Genomic DNA, 19606 nt, shown 5'->3' with positions numbered 1-19606 from the left:
TTAAAAAACCACTAAGCTATCTACTAAACGTAGCGAGGCACCAGAATTCCGGTTCCTGCCATTGGCTGCCTGGAAGACTGTGGATTAGAGGCAAATCCACACGCTCGCCCGCAGAGATCGAGGGGAGGAAGTGTTTGCCATAGTCGTCCTGTGAGAGGGGAAAGAAAGACAATCTCCTTCTCACGGACAATGCATATCACTACGTACCACATATATGGTTACAAAATGCGCGTATAATTCCATCCAGAAACTAAGTCTGGATATTTTCCATGGACCGCCAGCAAATTGGAGTTAAGTACCACCAAGTGGTATACAAAAACGCAGCCTTTGGTGTGAACTTTCTTGAGGTGTAGTTGTCCTTGTTAATTATCGAGCTCCATCTCTCCATTTGCTCGACTGCACCAAAGTCTATGCAGTCGTTCTTTGAAACTCCACCAGCCAGTAGAAACGCTCGTACGTGTTCCATTGTGCACGTAGTGTGTCACCTTCGCTACAAAGTAGAAATAAAATCCGTCACAGTCGTACATCGTGAGCCCGGGTGATACCGTGACAGGTGCATGGGAGTCTTCCATCCATGCAAACAAAACGGTGGTATGCGCACGATCGCGAGAGGGGTGAGCAAAGGGTCATGTCAGGGGAAGCCAACAAACAAGCGCCAGCCCAGGACCCCATCTCCATGCATGCATGATCACGATGCGTCTGTCAACGCTCGCCATGCATGCACGGACGGCCTATTCCCAAATGATGATGCTTTGGTCGACCAGCACAGCACAGTAGGAAGTAACCACTCCACTGCACTTTGCTACATGCATATACTGCTGCCACGACGTTTGGTCTCTCACCAGAAACAGTTCGTCTCGTTTTCCACGGGTTCGTGCACGGCTAGCTACATCACGGTGCACTCCCCGTAACAAAAGGAACCCGAGGATTTTTTTTATTTTTATTTTTGAGGGAAGGAACCCGAGGATTTAACAAGGCGCACGCCGGAGGCGCGCACGGGAGGCCAGCCCCGGAAGCCGAGGCCGCGGACGCCGATTCGCCCGCCAATGCACATTGACCTTCGCTCCGGCGCGTCGGCGCGGGGCAACGCCATATTTTTGCGGCACCAGCGCATTGTTCAAACGAAGCACGCCGGATCGGCGTCCGGCATACAAAATGTAGTAGCATCCGCTTGATGGCAAGAAAAGAAAGATATCTGGAAGCTTAAAAGTAAACGGGGTGGTCGAGCCAGCAGGGCAGCGTTGATACCCGTGTAGATGGATGGTTTGTCCGGTGGCCAGGTCAGGGGACAGGGCAGCGTGTGGAACCACGCGTGTGATGTTCGCCGGCCGCCCGGCTATATCAAACAGGCATGCATGCTCCCGGTGCAAGGCTGTAATGAAGTCTGTCATCACGATCCCTTTTTGTCTCTTATGTGTTGCTGTTAGTTGGAGTTTAAGAAATTAGGTTGCAATGTATAGTAAGCTTCTCTTAGGCCAACTCCGCAAATTTTCTCACGCTTCCGTATGTGCATAGGGGATCAGTTCACGGACATGGAAGTAAGAGGCCGCCATTTAATGCTGCTCACATACATTTCAAGCACTTTTCCAACAAACCGGATGAAATTCATGCAAACATTCCTGGCAGCCCCTTCCTGACGAGCGACGCCTTGAGTTCGGATGACATCGTAGATGGCATGCTGCTCCGCGACGAAGTTGGGGTTCACTGCAGCCATGGCTGCCACGACCTCGCTCCCGCGCTCACTGTAGATCTGGCCTCCGCCGGCCGGTGCTGCTCCAGGAGGAACAAATTGTACAGTTGTTCCTCCTGTGCCTGCTGGAACGCCGACAAAGGCACTGGCGCAGGCTGCACCTCCACCATGGCGGCGTTGTTGTGCGCCTGCGCCTGTTTCATGGTGAGGCTGGCGTGCAAAGGCACGGGAGCCAGGGCGATGTCGTTGGAGCCCATCTCCATCGTGAGGTCGTACTCGTTGTCGGATACCTCGGGCGAACTGGCCGGCAAGCCAGCCTCGATACGCCTGGCATGGCGGTTCTGCCATGCAGTGGCAAGGACAGCCACCTCATACTTCATCTATGTGGAAAGCCTCTCCCACAGAGTTTCGCCGTCTGCAGTCATGGCGGATGCAGTGTAAGGAAAAAGGATGGGAGTGACTTGTGTTGTAGCGTGGAGTTATCCAGGTGTGGCCGCCTTTAAATAGCGGATTTCGATGAGTCTAGGCGTCCGGGTGCGTCAATGCGCGGTGCCGGAGTAGGTTTCTCGGCCGGCGAGCCTACTTAATGGAGGCATACGGATGGACGGGGCATTGGTGTGGTAGATATTCGTCCCGCCCCTTCCAGTAACGTGTTTCCGGTATTGAACAGGCACGGACACCAGAGACGTGTCGCAGGCGGCGCCCTCCGTCGGCGCGCCGCTTCATTGGTGGAGCCAGTGAGAGGTCGCGTCCGCTCTGGGCCGACTTCAATATGGAGTGGCGCGCTCTACCGCAGGGTGAATGCGGGCAGCTGGCACCGGGCCAGAACGCGTGCGAGCGACGGAGGAGGGGGTTCGGGTGGGGCCATTGTAGTCAGAAGCGGGCGTGGGTGCTATTCGAACGCCGTAAAGCTCACCACGTTTGTTTCCGGTTTGCGGGAGAGAGAACATCCGAACCGCCCTGTGAACCGATATAGGCCCATATTAAAAGGCTTTCGCGGTCCGAACAACACGCCGCACATATGTGAACGATTTAAGAGTCGGTGTTGAAGATGCACTAATGCCACAGATGTACTATTCGATATGCCACCAGAACACATTAACAATGATAAAATGGAATAACGTACCGCGTCTTATGGTCGGAATCAACAATATGAATGCGGTGTATATACTAACCTAATCGATTGTACTACATAGTCTCTACATTATTTAATATATGTGTACGTCTAAATGCAAGACATGTGTACGTATCGTCTTTTAATCTAGGCGCCGTCCGAAGAAATTGTCCGTGTGTATACTTCCAATGTAAACACTGGTAATTTGACCTCTGATTGTTTATTAGTGGAGGTCACTGTTCATATCTAAAATTTATATTTGAAATGTCAGAAATCACAACACAACACAATGTCATACACTATTGTCGTATAGGTTTGTAGAGTACGTACGTGTCTGTATTTTTTATTTGCATACACTAAAATATAAGTTAAAGAATTAGTTAAACCTGTTTGGAGAATACAATGCAGGTCTGACTATCTACATTTACATTTATTCAATAATAATCTTATTTCAAATTTGGAAATGGCACCAAAATAACTAAGTCAAATCAAATCAGCCAACCCCCTCCCTCAAGACTTCACACACAACTGCATCCATATTTGCTTCGGACGCGCACAAGATGTCAAAATTGGCAATGATAAATTAGCAATAGCTACATGTGCTAACGTGCATACGTGAGTGACTTGAATATGTGCTGTGGCGGCAGGATTCCAAGGTGGCAGGAACACTGATGTCGGTTTGTCTCGCCGGGCAAGAGTGTAATGTTTTCTCTTTCTTCCCCTAAAATACAATACGACAATACCGCATAAATGGGCTAAATTTCTGTTCATATTATGTAATAAATTAAAAGTAAGAGAAAGTGGACGGTGGAGGATTACACAGAGAAGAGCTCAGATTTTAAATTAGGACTCTGCGAGAGAATGATTCAGAAACAAAAGTAGAAAACATATAAGGGCATCTCCAACGATGATCCGCAAATGGACACCACAAATGTTCATTTTTATGGTCCGCGAACATGATGTGGGAGAGATACATCCAACACTATTCACAAATTAAGGTTGGAAGAAAAGAGAGTAGAGAGGGACCATGCATGTGGTGGGATATTCTCGTGTGGTGTATGTGAGAGAGAGGAGAGAGACCATGCATGTGAAGAGAGAGAAAAAAGAGGTGAACCACGTGAAGGCTTTGTGTTGGTCAAGTACATGTCCGGACTCCCACAAAGCCCCCCATGTTTGTTGCTAGGATACCAGAATCCGTACGTCCGGACTGTTGAGCGGACATATAAGGTTTCTCATTGGATGGCAAAAGTGGTCCGGACACTGCGGTCCAGACATATAATGAAGACCGTGCACACGTCCCTCTTCGGCTGGCGCGGGACGGCTGGGGCGTACGGTGCACTGTACTTGCGTGGGGTCGGCGGAGTGGTGGCGAGCAGTCAGGCCATCATCGTTTCCCGTTGTGGTGGCTCATCGGCGGTCTGGGATGTCTGCTGGCGGCGTGGTGGTTGCGTGATTCAGGATCTCGGGGGACATCTGGCGGGGTGTGTTGGTTCGTCTCTGGTCAATCTCTTCCGGCTCTAGCCCCTGTACGACGACGTGCGGCGCGAGAGGGCGTCTCCAATGAGATTCTTGGTTGCAGGTGGCGGTCCTCCTGGATCCCTCATAGGTGGGTGGGCTGCTGCTGGTGGCTTTGCGTGTTTCTGAGCCGGCGGCCTCGGTGGGGCGACAGAGGTGTCCGGTGGGGAGGTTTGGATGGAGGGACGGGAGGTTCTGACAGTGGTCAAACCACCCTCAACGGCGGGGGGTCGCCGACCGTGGATGCGTGATGACCCACAAGTATAGGGGATCTATCATAGTCCTTTCGATAAGTAAGAGCATCGAACCCAACGAGAAGTAGAAGGAAATGACAAGCGGTTTTCAGCAAGGTATTGTCTGCAAGCACTGAAATTATCGGGAACAAATAGTTGTGTGATAAGATAATTCGTAACAGCTAACAAGTGACAAAATTAAACAAGGTGTAGCAAGGTGGCCCAATCCTTTTTGTAGCAAATGACAAGCCTGGATGAACTCTTATGTATAGCAAAGCGCTCTCGAGAACACATGGGAATTGTTGTCAAGTTAGTTTTCATCATGCTCATATGATTCACGTTCATTACTTTGATAATTTGATATGTAGGTGGACCGGTGCTTGGGTGCTGCCCTTCCTTGGACAAGCCTCCCACTTATGATTAACCTCTCTCGCAAGCATCCACAACTATGAAAGAAGAATTAAGGTAAACCTAACCATAGCATGAAACATATGGATCCAAATCAGCCCCTTACGAAGCAACGCATAAACTAGGGTTTAAGCTTCTGCCACTCTAGGAACCCATCATCTTCTTATTACTTCCCAATGCCTTCCCCTAGGGCCAAACAATGGTGAAGTGTCATGTAGTCGACGTTCACATAACACCACTAGAGGAGAGACAACATACATCTCATCAAAATATCGAGCGAATACCAAATTCACATGATTACTTATAACAAGGCTTCTCCCATGTCCTCAGGAACAAACGTAACTATTCACAAAGCATATTCATGATCAAGATCAGAGGAGTACTAATTATCATTAAGGATATGATAATATAATCTTCGACGGAATAAACCAACTAGCATCAACTACAAGGAGTAATCAACACTACTAGCAACCCACAGGTATCAATCTGAGGTTTTGAGACCAAGATCGAATACAAGAGATGAACTAGGATTTGAGAGGAGATGGTGCTGGTGAAGATGTTGATGAAGATCGACCCCCTCTCGATGAGAGGATCGTTGGTGATGACGATGGTGATGATTTCCCCCTCCCGGAGGGATGTTTCCCCGGCAGAATAGCTCCGCCGGAGTCCTAGATTGGTTCTTCCCAGGTTTCGCCTCGACACAGCGGCACTTCGTCCCGAAAACTTCCTTCTGATTTTTTCTAGGTCAAAACATACCATATAGCAGAAGATGGGCGTCGGAGGCCTGCCAGGGGGCACACAAGGATGGGGGCGCGCCCAGGGAGGTAGGGCACGCCCTCCACCCTTGTGGTTGGCTGGTGGCCCCACTCTGGTGCTTTCTTCGCCCAATATTTTTTATATATTCCAAAAATATTCTCCGTGGAGTTTCAAGACTTTTGGAGTTGTGCAGAATAGGTCTCTAATATTTGCTCCTTTTCTAGTCCAGAATTCCAGCTGCCGACATTCCCCCTCTTCATCTAAACCTTCTAAAATAAGAGAGAAAAGACATAAGTATTGTGATATAATGTGTAATAACAATCCATAATGCAATAAATATCAATATAAAAGCATGATGCAAAATGGACGTATCAATGCGTCCGCTCCTCTTCCTCCTCCCCCTCCCCCTCCCCCCCCCCCCTCCCTCAGCCGGGTGCGGGCAAGCTCAGATCCGACGATGTTCAGGGCAGGGCGGTCGTCGGTGGCTCCGTCTGCAGGGGACTGCCAGTCGGGCCAAAGCCGAGACCTTTGGTTGATCTCGAGAACGTCTGGATGCAGGGCGGCGGCCCTAGTGGTGGGAGGCGTGTTGGTCGTGCGTAGATTGCGCGGCTCGGGTGCGGGCGGGCAGCCATGGCTGCGGGTGGTTGGCGGAGCAGGGGTACGACGGAGGGGTAGGAGCACCAGGGTACATCACTTGTCCAGTCTGTGAACTAGTCGACGGCGACAGCGTCCGTGAACGTTGTGCTCCTCCTGTAGGCTCCGTCGTTGTGTTCCTACTCCTTTCGTGTTGCTTCGGGTGAAAATTTGATCTTCGGATCGAACGGTGGCGGCTATCCGTGGTCGTGCCTTTCTTGAAGGCATTGTCTTGGAGTCCTCGCTCCGGCGTTGTCCGTCTCACCTCTTCCCGGTGGATCGCTCATCTTGGTGGTGGTCTCCGTCGACTCTAGGCTTGCTCATCTGTAGTGTGCTTGGTAGTCGTTGACGGGGTGTGTCGGTGCCCGGCACCTTTGTATCTTGGCTTGGGTGTGTGTATTGTGTGTGGTGTGGTGGTGGCGTGCGTTTATATAGATTTGCTCGGATGTGTGGATGATGGTTGCTTTATAATATAAAGCGGGACAAACCCTTTTTCGTCATTGTAACTTGGTTTCGTCGGATACTTTTTTAATTTTTGAGTTGCCATCAAACACTTTCTATAGATTATGGAAACAGTGGGGAAGCACTACAGTTGAGTATCATAAATGATTTTAATATATTTTTTATTCTTATTTCACCTGGATTATTCCAAAAGATGGTACCAACAAGAAAATGAACAAATTTTTTTTAGAGAAAAGGCATACGCCCGACTTTATAAATAAAGCCATAAGGCAGGTATCAACCACATAACAGAGAAGTTCCAAACAACACCCAGGCCCCAACGACGGGCGAGACGAAAGAAAAGATAGTCAGGTACATGGCTCCCTCGCTAGTGCACGGCACGCAGGCCGGAAAGAAGGACCAACTAAAGCTAAAGCAACCGATCCAAAAGAAGCACTTAAACATCTTGCTCTTGTCTGCATAATTGAGACGCCGTAGCCCGGACTTTGGAGATCAGCAGAGAGAGCGCTTGTTGGTCGTCGACCTTAGTCAATGATTTCCACTGCTGCAGGAAAGCACATGATTTAAATAAGCAGTCAGCAGGTTTAGCCGGAAACACGTGCTCAATAGTAAATTTGTTCCTAGTCGTCCAAAGGGACCAGCAAAAATCTCCCAGGCCCACCCAAAAGATACGTCTGGAGACGCCCGAAAGGTTGTTTGCCAAGCTACGCAACTCGGAAAAGGAGCCAGGGGCCCAAGAGACAAGAAGCCAATCCCTTACGCAACTCCAAATGAGTTTAGCCAGGGCACAATGGAAAAAAAATATGGTCTGTGTCCTCCACAGCACCGCACAAAGCACAGAACTGGGAGCCCGGCTCATTTCTCTTACGAATTTGATCAGCCGAGGGCAACCGGCCTCTGAAAGCTTGCCACAGGAAAATCTTAATCTTAGGGGGAATACGGGCCTTCCAGGTCTAGGAAAACCGATTAGTGGGCGTGCCACCAACAAGCTTAGAGTATACTCCCTCTGTCCTTTAAAGAGTGTACTTCCAACTTTCTTGGAAAGTCAAACTTTTTTATGTTTGACCGTATTTGTACAATAATGCACCAACATTTATTCCATCAAATTAGTAGTATTAGATTCATGATAAAATATATTTTCATCGTATACCTATTTGGTTTCACAAACACTGATATAGTTTTGCACAACTCGGTCAACCTTGGAGATAGTTTGACCCTCCAACAAAGTTGGAAGTACAGTCTTTAAAGGACGGAGGGAGTAGCAATTTAACAGAGAAACGCCCAGAGGCAGACAACGGCCAGACCACCGAATCCCTATTCGTCGAGAGCGAGGGGAAGAAGGCAGTAAGACGTTGCCAGTCTTCAAACTCTACAAGCGACAGGGAGCGGCAGAAGACCAGGTTCCACCCTTGGGAAGCCAACTCCACAATAGAAATATTCGGATCAGAATAGTAAGAGAAAAGGGTGGAGAAGTTCACCGAGAGGGGTGAGTCTCCACACCACTAATCAAGCCAAAATCTAATCGAGGAGCCATCCCCAACAACAAACTTAACAAAAGATTGGAACACAGGTCTAACTTTGACCAGGGACTTCCAAAACTGAGAGCCACCACGCGACTGAGCAAACATCGGGCTGGAGGACGGGAAATATTTGGCTTAAGAATCGACAGCCAGAGGGGCTGATCCTCAGCACTCATAATCTTCCACCACCATTTGATCATCAAGCATTGGTTCATGATGGAAGTATTAAGAATCCCTAACCCCCCAAGGTTTTTGGGCCTACACATCAACTTCCATTTAACAAAGCGGTATTTGCGGCGATTGTCCGCCCGTGTTCCAGTAGAACGCCCCACGGGGTTTATCAAAACCAGCATTAATCCCAGCCGACAAGAGATAGAAGCCCATCAGGAACATGGGGAGGGAGGATAGACAAACATTAATTAGAGCCACTTTACCCGCATTAGTATTATACGTACCCCGCCAGGGAAGAACCCTGTTGCCCACCTTTGTAACCACCGGGGCAAAATCTTTGGCATGAAGCACGTCCGGGGATATTGGCAAGCCCAAGTATTTGAACGGAAAGGACCCCAACTTACAGTTGAGAAGATGTGCCACACGCACAGCTTCCGATTTGTCCACACCAGTAACAATCACTTCACTTTTGGCAAAGTTAATCATAAGGCCCGACATTGCCTCAAAGCAGAGTAAAATAAACTTGAGGTGTGCAAGGCAGGCATCGTTCAGCTCAACCATAATAATAGTGTCGTCCGCGTATTGGAGGTGGATCAGTCCTTGGGGAAGAAGATTAGAGCTAACCGGAGAGATGTGCCCAAAGGTAGCTGGCCTAGATAGCAAGCGGGATAAGGCATCCGCAACGAAGTTGAACAGAATGGGCGAGGCAGGGTCACCTTGCCGCAGACCCCTACCATTGGCAAAGAACTTGCTAACCACCATTAACATTGATGGCAGTGTGGCCTCCCGAGACCAACTGCATGATTCTATGAACAAGGGGCCCCTCAAACCCTTTAGCCAATAAGACCGTACGCAAAAAAGGCCAACTCACGGAATCATAAGCCTTCTCAAAATCTAGTTTAAGAATCACCGCTTTCGATTTAAATTAGATTCCAAGATTCAAATTATTAAAATGCTAGGCACGCAATTACACTGATCACCCAGCTGGCTAAGTGTACCTAAAATAAAGATCAACTAAAATTGTGCAAGGTTTATCTTCCATAGCTCACATAGGACGGAGAATTATTAAAGTACACAATTTGCAGGACTTATAATTGGGTGTCTCCAAGATGGATTTTTCTTCTAGAATTCCATGCCTTTTGGATTACTATCTGCTACAAATAAAGAAGCTTTACTAAATAAAAGAGCATTGCAGAAATCGGTGGATATGCTATCTCAAAGAGTTTGTGATCATTAAAAACAATCGGTGACTAATCTTTCTCTATCCCCACGAGAAGGCGCCCAACGACTCATCATTTGGGTCTATAAAGTCTCACCGAGAGCCCTCATGCCAGACACAACAGTGCAAACAGCACAGCGATCGCAGCCCCTCGCAGGCTCCCACGCCTCTCAAAGCTGATTTAAGAAACATTAACCTCCTTCGTTGTTCCTACTTGGAGTACTACACAGCCGAAAGCATTGCTGGTCCTGCGCCTCCGCGGCGGCCGGCATTTCGCAAGAATCGATGGGGTGCAAGTCGTGCCAGAAGCCCAAGGCGCAGCACCGCAAGGGGCTGTGGTCGCCGGAGGAGGACCAGAAGCTCCGTGACTTCATCGTCCGCTACGGCCACAGCTGCTGGAGCACCGTCCCCGTCAAGGCCGGTAAGAACTCCCTCCCAGCCAAGCGAGATTTTCGACAGGGAATTGGATAGATTTTCTTCTTGTGTACTTGCATTCCCGCGAGCCTGCGTGGTTCATGCCCAATTCCCAATTTCCCCTGCTTTCCTGCCGAGGCTCTGCAATGTACCTTGGCTCGTGGGATGGGGAAAAGATGGGGAATTAAAATCGCCAGAGGACAGTAGATGAAGCTCTTTAGAACTCAGCAAATTTTTGCAGTGCTTTCGGGAAAGGGTTCCAGCAGAATTCTGTCAAGTGTACCTTGGCATGTGGTGTGGGGGCTAAAGCTTCCCTTGAATATCAGGACTTGAGCGGAACGGCAAGAGCTGCAGGCTGCGGTGGATCAACTACCTGAGGCCGGGGCTGAAGCACGGCATGTTCTCCAGGGAGGAAGAAGAGACCGTCATGAGCCTCCACGCCACACTCGGCAACAAGTAAGCAAGCACGCATCACAAGCCTCACGTTTTCCACCTCGCCTCCAGAGCAAGTAGATTGGTGACGAGCGAAACGTCACCTGATTAGCAGGCGTGACTGAATCAGAGTGTGTTTCTTTGATATTTTCTTCCCTAATTCATCTAGGAGTTCAATAAGAAGAAGAAAAATAGCAAGCTTAGTTTTGCTGGCGCAAACAAAAGAAAATGCTGATGTCTGCCATGTAGGCCGCTACGTGGTGGAGTTGATGCTGACACCTGCGTCCATATATATCGAGGCACTCGATTGCTTCTTTTGAGTGCCCGTTTGGTGATAGTGAACAAGAGCCTCGCTTTCACTAACCTAGCTACTGGATGGAAAGTTGGCTTGGTCACGGTTAACCTCTTTTTTGGACAAAAAAGGAAGAAAGAACAGCTAAGAATCGCTAAACTTGTGTCTAATCCAATGCTTACGTTACGTTTCTAAATAGTCGTTGCAAGCAAGATAGTTTTGTCAATTCCATTTCGTACGCAAGATCAAATTAAGGCCTGTTCGACAGCTCTCCGCTCCGCAGCTCCGCTCCTGGAGCGGCGGAGCGGCCCGCAGGCTATTTTCGCGGAGTGGCCAAAGTGGCGCTCCGTGTACTCTCGTATTTTACGGAGTAGATGAGTGCCGAACAGACTCTTAGTATCGTCCTCAATTTTGATAGTAAAGATATGTGTAGTACAATCATTTGTACACGCTTGTAGTACTAGTCAACGGTCTGAGACAAATGAGCAATGATAGTGTACAGATGCTTTGACATTGACAATCATAGCTTTATTTATCGAAAAGTTTAACGCCTACACATGTGGGCATTTGCATCTCGCCCACACGCGTAGATCCGCGTCCGTTTGTTAGCGCACGAATCTTTGGCATGTTTCTAGTGCCACGTAGGACTGGGCTGGTGTGTGGGCATTCACCCGGTCGCCCACACGGCCGTTTCACCACATGAGAGAGGCTGGTGTGTGGGCGTTCAGCAGTTCGCCCACACGCCACTTTCCACTCACGCACAAGGGCTGGTGTGTGGGCATTTGCCATCTCGCCCACACGCCCGTCTCATCTCCCACACCCAAGTTGCCACTTGCCATGTGTTTTGCACTGTACATGGCAACTGCCCTAGTGTGCTTTAAGCAGGTGGCAACTCTCTTTTTTTGTTTACCCAAATATGTCAGTTGCCATGTATTTTTACAGGGTACACGGCAACTGCCCTAGTGTGCTTGTAAGCAGATGGCAACTCTCTCTTTTTTACCCGAACATGTTGTTTTGCCATGTCTTTTTGTAGCACTACACGGCAACTGCCTAGTGTTAGTAGGTGGCAACTCCTAAGGTTTTCAAATCATGGCAACTGTAGTAAACCAGACCATACATGGCAACTGCCTAGTGGTAAACCAGACCATACATGGCAACTGCCTAGTGGTAAACCAGACCATACATAGCAACAGCCGCAGTTGCCCAAAAATGGCATCTGAAACTTTTGACATTAGATGGCAACTGCAGTTGAGCAACCATGGCAACTGTAGTTGTTCGACATGGCAACTGCAGTTAAACGAACATGGACGAGGGTCTGGACCATGGCAACTGCGGGACGCACGGTGACTGTCACGCGGGGCCTGCGGAACCACGAGGTACGAGGCCTGACGTACGGGGCGTGTGGGCGTTATCTATTTCGCCCACTCGCACGCGTGTGAGAGGGACCGGGAGGGAAAAAAGAGATGTGTGGGCATTACTTGTTTTGGCCACACGTAGATGCGTGGGCTGTTTCTTCTCCATGCCACACGAGGCGTGCGGCACAACCACCCGATACACCACACGTGTGGCAGTTATCGATGTCCTTATTTATCAGAGTCACTGTACACTAATTAGCTTATCTTACATGGTGAGGTTTTTTCTCAGGTGGTCTCAGATAGCTCAGCACCTACCGGGCCGAACCGACAACGAGGTGAAGAACTACTGGAACTCGTATCTGAAGAAGCGCGTCGAGGGCGCGCGCTCACCAGCCAAGTCCGCCGGATCAGACGCGCCCCGGAGCCCGACGCCCAGCGACAGCGCCCGCGAACGCAGCACTGTTAACCAGCCGTCCATCGCCGGCTCATCCGGGCCGCTGGAGTCGTCGTCGATGGCCGACGACTCGAGCAACCTCACAATCCCCGGCGTTGTAGCCACGATCCGGCCGCACACGCCCGTGCTCCCCAAGGTCATGTTCGCGGACTGGCTCGACATGGACATGGACATGGACTACGGCACCGGCCTGATGGCACCTAGCGCACTGGACGCGGCCTTCGACGGCAGCCCGGCGCAGCTGGGCGTGGGCCACCAGGGGGCCGTGCAGGTGGATGGCATGTGCGGCGCCGTGGACTCGTTGCATGGGCTCGGCAACGGGGGCATCTGTTGGGAGTTCGACGCCGGTCAGATCCACATGCAAGGAGGAGGAGAATTCTGCGACCTGCTCTCTGTGAGCGAGTTCCTCGGGATCAACTAGGCGACCCCTCTGAAAAATAGAGAATATGCATCGAGGTCTTTGGGCGATTCCGCAATGGTGCGCCGCTGTCGTTGCCTCTCCATCGCGGGACCATCCAGTCATTATTGGTCACTGCCAAGAAGTTCTCAAGGCCGGAGAAGAAATAGTTGAACTCGTTGTTTCCAAAAGACACACATAACATATCCATGGTCTCAACCTTAAAGAAAAGGATGGGCTGGCGAACGTTCTCCACAAGACATGACATTTGTGAACGTACTTAAGACAGTTTACATAGCATTTCGAGAACCTGGGTGGCCTTTTTGTAAAACAGCCATGGCCTTTGTTTAATTTTAAGTGTATACAAGTCATCCAAACTGCACCGTAGGATTGAGATTGTATGGTAGGTTGAGCATTCGCTGGCAGTTTCTCCCTGGCGAACGTTCGCCGGTTACTATTTCCATAAAAAGAACTCACATGCCTCACGACCGCACCGGAGGGCACACAACGTGACGGAGACAAAGCGGAGGAACAAATTGCAAAGAAAAAACACAATCATCGTCATGCTAACAAATTCTAAAAACGCTAATTAAGTCGCTAACCCCATCGGCCAAAATGAGCATGAAAACATGCCAACATGTCATAGATGTTATCATAGCCTACATTGTCAAGATGAGGAAGCTCAGGGACTTACCTGAGCACGTGCCTCCACAAAACCCGACAAAAAGTCTCAAAACCAGGAAAACTACAACTCCATCTGGTAGATCGTGGCCTCCCCGTGCTCCCACCCTAGTAGGGTCGGAGGGGGGGTGCGGCGACCAATTGTCTGAAGAGGGGTGGCACCACGGAGCATCAAAAAAGTTGCCCCTCTATGATTCGAAGAGGAGAGAACGGTTCGTGTATTGCACAAAAATGGTTTTGACGATGGTTGACCATCGCAATGGATGGAACCTAAATGATAATGAAAACTAAAGGTGGTATAAAATAATTAGGAATGAAAGGTACTTACGAGTTATGACGATAATTTAGGGCAAAATCTACACTTTGGTTTTTATTTTACTATATGTGTCCGAGAGAGATCTCCAATAGTTTTGGCCGCCACCTCCTTGTGATTTGTGTGATTTTCTTGTGTGATCCATGCGTCTATATTTGCATAAAAATAAAAGTACTCAAATTTGAATGAAGTTCACACTATTTAAAATCGGGCAAAAGTTTGAACAAAACAGCTCAACTTTAGGTCGGCTTGAGCCTAGGCCAACAAAGTGCTCAAACCAAAAATGAGGCGGGACATTCTTGGAGGCAATAACGTATGCAGTTAGCCTTAGGTCAAGAAAAGCTCGAGGCCGGCGACCCGTTTGAATCGATTTGTTTTTTTTTTTTGGCTCAACTCGAAATTGACTTGAAAAGGAATGAGTTAAGTATGGATGTTGATCGAGAAATGAAGTGCGTCGATTTGGAGCTCGGGCTCAGCTGCACCCAAATCTGCATCGTCCATTGCAGTCTTGGGATCTGGAGAAAGCCAGCTGGCCTATCCTGTGCGAGCGTTGGTAAATGGAGAAAACCTCCCAATACAGTATGGAACAGTGCACCGTAAGTGGGGCTGGTCCCCTGCGGTCGGACGGACGTCGCGGGTAGTCGGAATGGGCCGTGGACCAGGAATGTGCAATCCTGAGTAGGCCGTGGACCATGACGTTAGCTTTTCTAGTCTGGGCCTGGATCAGATAAGGAGTCCAAGATGGATTACGCTGTCTGAGCCGCTTGTCGGCCGCCGGGGCACACCCCGTTGAAAAAATAGGAAAGAGATATGCATCCCTTTCGGTGGTTCATTCTAGAGGCCCCTCGCCGCCGTCGAAGAAAAAAAGGAGGAGAGTTCGCCGAGGCTGCTGTCGCGGGTGGCGGCGCCGGTGCCGTCGACGGTGCTTGATCGTGAAGCTGGGTGCGGATGGACATCGAGGGAATGGAATTCCTACTGGATGCGGTCGGCAAGTTCGTTCCCGTGCAGTTCTGGTCCGTTTTTCTCCTAGGAACGACGATAGGATAAGCTTGCTCTGTGAAAGATAACTAATCTTATGCGATTGATTCGCCATTCTGTACGCAGGTTCCCCGTGCGGGAGGAGTTTGCCGACAACCCCAGATCCAGTCCCGCTGATGTACCTTCTGGATAATGGGGCTGCTAATCAGGATATTCGCCAGGGGATGTTGATTCCGGGATAGCTGAGATGGTGTGCAATGGTGTGCTCACCGACGCTCAGGTAGGTGGCCAGCGTAGGCGTGATGAATCTCCGACCAGGTCTGCCCAGTCGACGGGAAGAGTAAATCCGCAGGCCCCGGCTGGACTAAAAGCTGAGGCTCCGACGACGACCATCTGTATCTTCTGTTACTGCCGTTACAAGTAGGCGCCCGATTGATCCTTGGTTACATATTCAGATGAAACAAATCGTGTGTGTGTGTGTGCGCTGGGGGAGTGGGGGTAATTACTTGTTTCACCAATCTTCTCTCACATAGAAATGCAGACATGTAAAAATTGATGGTACGGGTGTGAACTGTCAAAATTGGTTTTTGTGTTTTTTGTTTCTAGACGAACTAGGCTTTGCCTTTTTTAGATTAGAAAATAATATGATGACACAGGGAGGTTGAAAAATTGTGATTTGCAAGACTATACAGGGAGAGATGGTTCTCTGACATTTGTTCGTGACAATCAGTTTATTTGATAATCTCATAGACATCCAGCATGTAAATTATGGGGCTTGCAACTTGCTGCAGGCTTCGTCTCGGGAGTGCGCCATCGGACCGTGTGCCCTGTCCATCAAGGATGAGCGCCCTGGAGCTATCAATGTGTGAATACGCTGAGCAACCTGACAAGAGTGTGGTCCGACCTGAGCTAGGTCTTAGTTTTGATTCACTGGGCGAGGTGTATGATTTCTACAACTTGTATTCTTGGGAAATTGGTTTTGGGATAAGATATGGAAAAGGCAGGCTGAAAGCTGAGAGAACCAAAAGCATGCAGGAGATAGTTTGTGGTTGTTCGGTGAGTGGCCTTTCAGTTTCAGATAAAAATGAAAAAAAGTGTACAAAGTGAATTTGGTTGTACATATCAAATTGCTGGAATGTTCTTTGACTAGCTCTGTTGTATGGTATGCAGGGGAAGCCAGACGAAACAGCAGGTCGTGCAGATGCGAGTGCCCGGCTTTGATCAGACTGTTACGTGCATCAGACAACAGTTGGTACATAACAGAGCACCGAGCGAGCCACAATCATTCGATGTCGCTTACAATGGGAGAGAAAGTGCACTGGCCATCTCATAAACACATAGACGTCTATACCAAAGATTTAAGAAGGCAGTTGAGGGAGAACAACGTCAACCTTGGCAAGGTATACAGCATAATTGGGAGCTTCTTTGGTTCGGTTGAGAAGGTGCCTTTCACTAAAAGGACACTCAGGAACATTTGTGGGAAGATTAGTCGTGAGCAGGCTGAAGATGATGTACGGAAGGCACTACAGGTGTTTGCCGACATTCGGTCGAGTGACCCTGGATTCTCCTTTGTGGTGCTCGCCGAGAAAGATAGCAAGGTGAAGAATTTCATGTGGGCTAATGGGAGCAGCAGGATGCAGTACAAGTTCTTTGGCGACGTGGTCACATTCGACACCACATACAGTACAAATCTGGACGACATGCCATTCGGTCTATTTGTTGGAGTTAACAATCACTACTAGAGTATCATCGTGGCAGGAGTGTTGATGCGCGACGAGCAGGAAGAGAGCTTCGAATGGGTGTTTTCAGAATTCATTCGCATGATGGGCGGACCTGCACCAAAAACAATACTAACAGGTGAGTGATTTGAACACGAAAAATGTCCCTTGATTGTACATATTTTATTGTAGATCCCTTCAAATTGCACTGGACGCAGTAATGAATTATGACATAAAAACATGCAAGGAAATAAGTCTTGAATTATGGTTCTGACTGAAACTGTTTTTTGTTTGCTCAGACCAATGCAGAGTAATGGAGGTTGCGATCAAGAAAATTTATCCAAACACTGTCCACCGTTGGTGCAAGTGGCATGTTCTTAAGAAGGTGAAGGAAACACTGGGGCCGCTTTACACGAAAAAGTGTGATTTCCAAGCTGAATTTCACAAAGTTGTTAACCACATGTTAACTGAGGAGGAATTTGAAACAGCCTGGGACGCGCTGCTTGATAAGTACAACTTGAGGGGGCATAACTATATGACCCAAATATATGAGACAAGACATAAATGGGCAAAACCATATTTCAGAGGTGTGTTTTGTGCAAAATTGACAAGTACGCAGAGGAGTGAGAGTGCAAACCACATGCTGAAGTCATACATGCCCCCCCGCAAGCCCGATGCATGTTTTTGTCTGGCAATACATGGGGCTTCAGTTTGACCGTGAGCGCGATGAAAGCTACGAGGAGAAGAGGACAATGATTGTAAATATGTTGCTCCCATTCAAGAAAATAGATTTCTGTTTTTTACTGATTTCTGCTCAAGAACTGATCTCGTTCATTTTAATACTTTCATTGTGTCGGGGAGGCGCTGTGCGGCGGACTAACCTTGCGATAGAGCGCCATGCCAGCAAAATATATACAAGGAATATGTTTGAGGAATTTGGCCGCCTCCTAATAGATGGAACTGCATACAATGTGACTGATGTAGAAAGGATGAGGAAATACATCACAACTCACAATAATGCAGCAAAGAGAGAGAAGTGGAGTAGAGTGGAGTACGAGGTGACAGTTAACGAAGACAAATCAATATTCACGTGCGAATGTGGTCAGTTTTGAGCACACAGCTTTGAGGGTAAGCTGCATAAGTGTATTGATGTACATAATTCAGTTTTTCAAAGGAAAAAAGGACATGTCTCATTAACATATGTTAAATATGAAAAAAATGTAGGTGATGGAGATTCTACCTCTTGATGAAATCCCTAAGTACCATATCCTGAAAAGGTGGACAAGAGATGCGAGGGATATACTACCGGATCACCTGGTTCAATACCAGAAAGACAAATCGCATAATTTGTCGTTCACGTACAGGCATGCAACATTATATTTTAAAGCCATGGAAGTTGTGTGAATGGGGGACGCAAGTGCTGCATGCTATGACTACATGCATTCTGGGCTGGACTCTCTGCTATAGGGTGGAGCGCCTCTGGCGGTTGCGCGGGATGGATTGGCATTCGAGGATCGTCTCATTGAAAATGGAAATGCCAGTGCAACTTGCAACGGCGATCCTGCTTTGGTTGATCAGGAGGCTGACCAATGCAACAGTGCTGCGAATTCTGTCGGCATGAATGAACTTCAGTGCCTCGCAGCACCAGAAAAGTGTAGAGGAACTGGCAGGCCGACAAGCAGCAGGGAGAAGGCACCGTACGAAGGGCTGAGTAAAAGAACCAGGTTCTGCAGCATTTGCCGCCGCGAGGGGCACAAGAGGACCACATGTCCAGAGCGAGGGGATGCTCCGAAGAAGCCGCGGAAACCAGGCAGATGCAAGAACTGCGGAATAGAAGGACACTGGCGGAACACATGCAAGAGGCCTCTTGGGTTTGCCGAGAGCTGAGCTGTGCAATTTTTGGTCGATGAATATGTATTTGTCTTTTTCATGAGGCCTGATTTGCAGTCCGTCCCGGATCAGGATTTGTATGTTGTTCCTATATGAGATATCATGGTCTTGCGTTCCTTGGGCAAGCAGAAAAAATTGTGGGATGTTGTGAGAACAATTTGATAGCTAGTCTGAGATGTACTGTCCATGTCTGTAACGATCTAGAGTTGTGTCCTAGAGCACGCAAAAGGATTTATGGTTTTCTGAAAAATTTGGTAGCTAGTCTGAATTTATGAACTGCTTTTTGAGATGATATCAACACGTAAACTTTAGTATTGTTACCATGTTTATTGTTGTTTCTGCACTATTTGATTACTAAAAAATATATTCCTGCAGTCTCTGTATTTGAATCATACATAATTTTATATGGGAGGCCTTGGCATTTCGAAAGCTAAAAATAGATTTACAGTGGTTGCATCCTGTTGAGTTGCGTTTTGTATCCATGATCATGGTTACTGAATATGTTTGAGCGAAACAACTTTATTTGAGCAGTTTTTTTTTGGCTGATGCTGACTGGGACTAGCAGCGTCGTCTGGATGTTGAGGCCTTTGTTTTTTCCCTTGATCAAGCATTTCTTCGTGGCATGTAAATGCGTCTGACGTAGCCACACTTGGACAACATGCGTCCATCGAAACGATGTGTGTGAAAACTCTTCTATGTCAGTCCGGTGAGATGTGTGTGAAATCTTGATTCAATATGAAAAACCTGACAAGATCGGATCAAAAAATACTTACATCATAACGGATGCATTTGTAGAAACGATGCCCAACCTGATTCCCACTCCTTGCGACGTACTACCTCGTCGCCGCAGAGTGGATATGCCATCAGGGGTAGCAGCCAGTCCGCCGGGACGGGGAGAGAGGATGTAGACGAAGCGGACATGTCGCCGGAGATGGGGACGGAGTTGGGTATGAGTGAACAA

At 48.4% G+C, this 19606-nt stretch overlaps 1 protein-coding gene across 3 annotated transcripts; it reads left to right on the top strand.

Annotated features, from left to right (window-relative positions):
• The first annotated feature begins 9837 nt into the window (after nt 1-9837).
• On the top strand, nt 9838-18965 carry LOC109742153 (transcription factor MYB58). 3 transcript variants are annotated; one of them, XM_073508831.1, is made up of 8 exons: nt 9838-10142; nt 10462-10591; nt 12504-15051; nt 15164-15317; nt 15829-16093; nt 16208-16894; nt 17055-17883; nt 17980-18965. In XM_073508831.1, the coding sequence occupies exons 1-3, from the start codon at nt 10007-10009 to the stop codon at nt 13087-13089; spliced, it is 852 nt and encodes a 283-aa protein (XP_073364932.1). In that variant the 5' UTR covers nt 9838-10006; the 3' UTR covers nt 13090-15051; nt 15164-15317; nt 15829-16093; nt 16208-16894; nt 17055-17883; nt 17980-18965. The 3 variants fall into 3 exon arrangements, with proteins under 3 accessions (XP_073364932.1, XP_045089120.1, XP_045089121.1); XM_045233185.2 differs by having other exon boundaries at nt 15164-15457; XM_045233186.2 differs by having other exon boundaries at nt 12504-15072; nt 15164-15457.
• Nucleotides 18966-19606: the final 641 nt, after the last annotated feature.

Source organism: Aegilops tauschii, chromosome 2 (assembly GCF_002575655.3).
Source record: "Aegilops tauschii subsp. strangulata cultivar AL8/78 chromosome 2, Aet v6.0, whole genome shotgun sequence".
NCBI classification, from domain to species: Eukaryota; Viridiplantae; Streptophyta; class Magnoliopsida; order Poales; family Poaceae; genus Aegilops; species Aegilops tauschii.
This window is presented reverse-complemented; position numbering and strand designations above follow the sequence as displayed.

Excerpts from the sequence above, each read along its gene's own strand:
- LOC109742153 (XM_073508831.1), top strand. The coding sequence starts at position 10,007 with ATGGGGTGCAAGTCGTGCCAGAAGCCCAAGGCGCAGCACCGCAAGGGG. Across the intron at positions 10,143-10,461 it reads CACCGTCCCCGTCAAGGCCG|GACTTGAGCGGAACGGCAAG; the intron begins GTAAGAACTCCC and ends CTTGAATATCAG. Across the intron at positions 10,592-12,503 it reads CACGCCACACTCGGCAACAA|GTGGTCTCAGATAGCTCAGC; the intron begins GTAAGCAAGCAC and ends GTTTTTTCTCAG.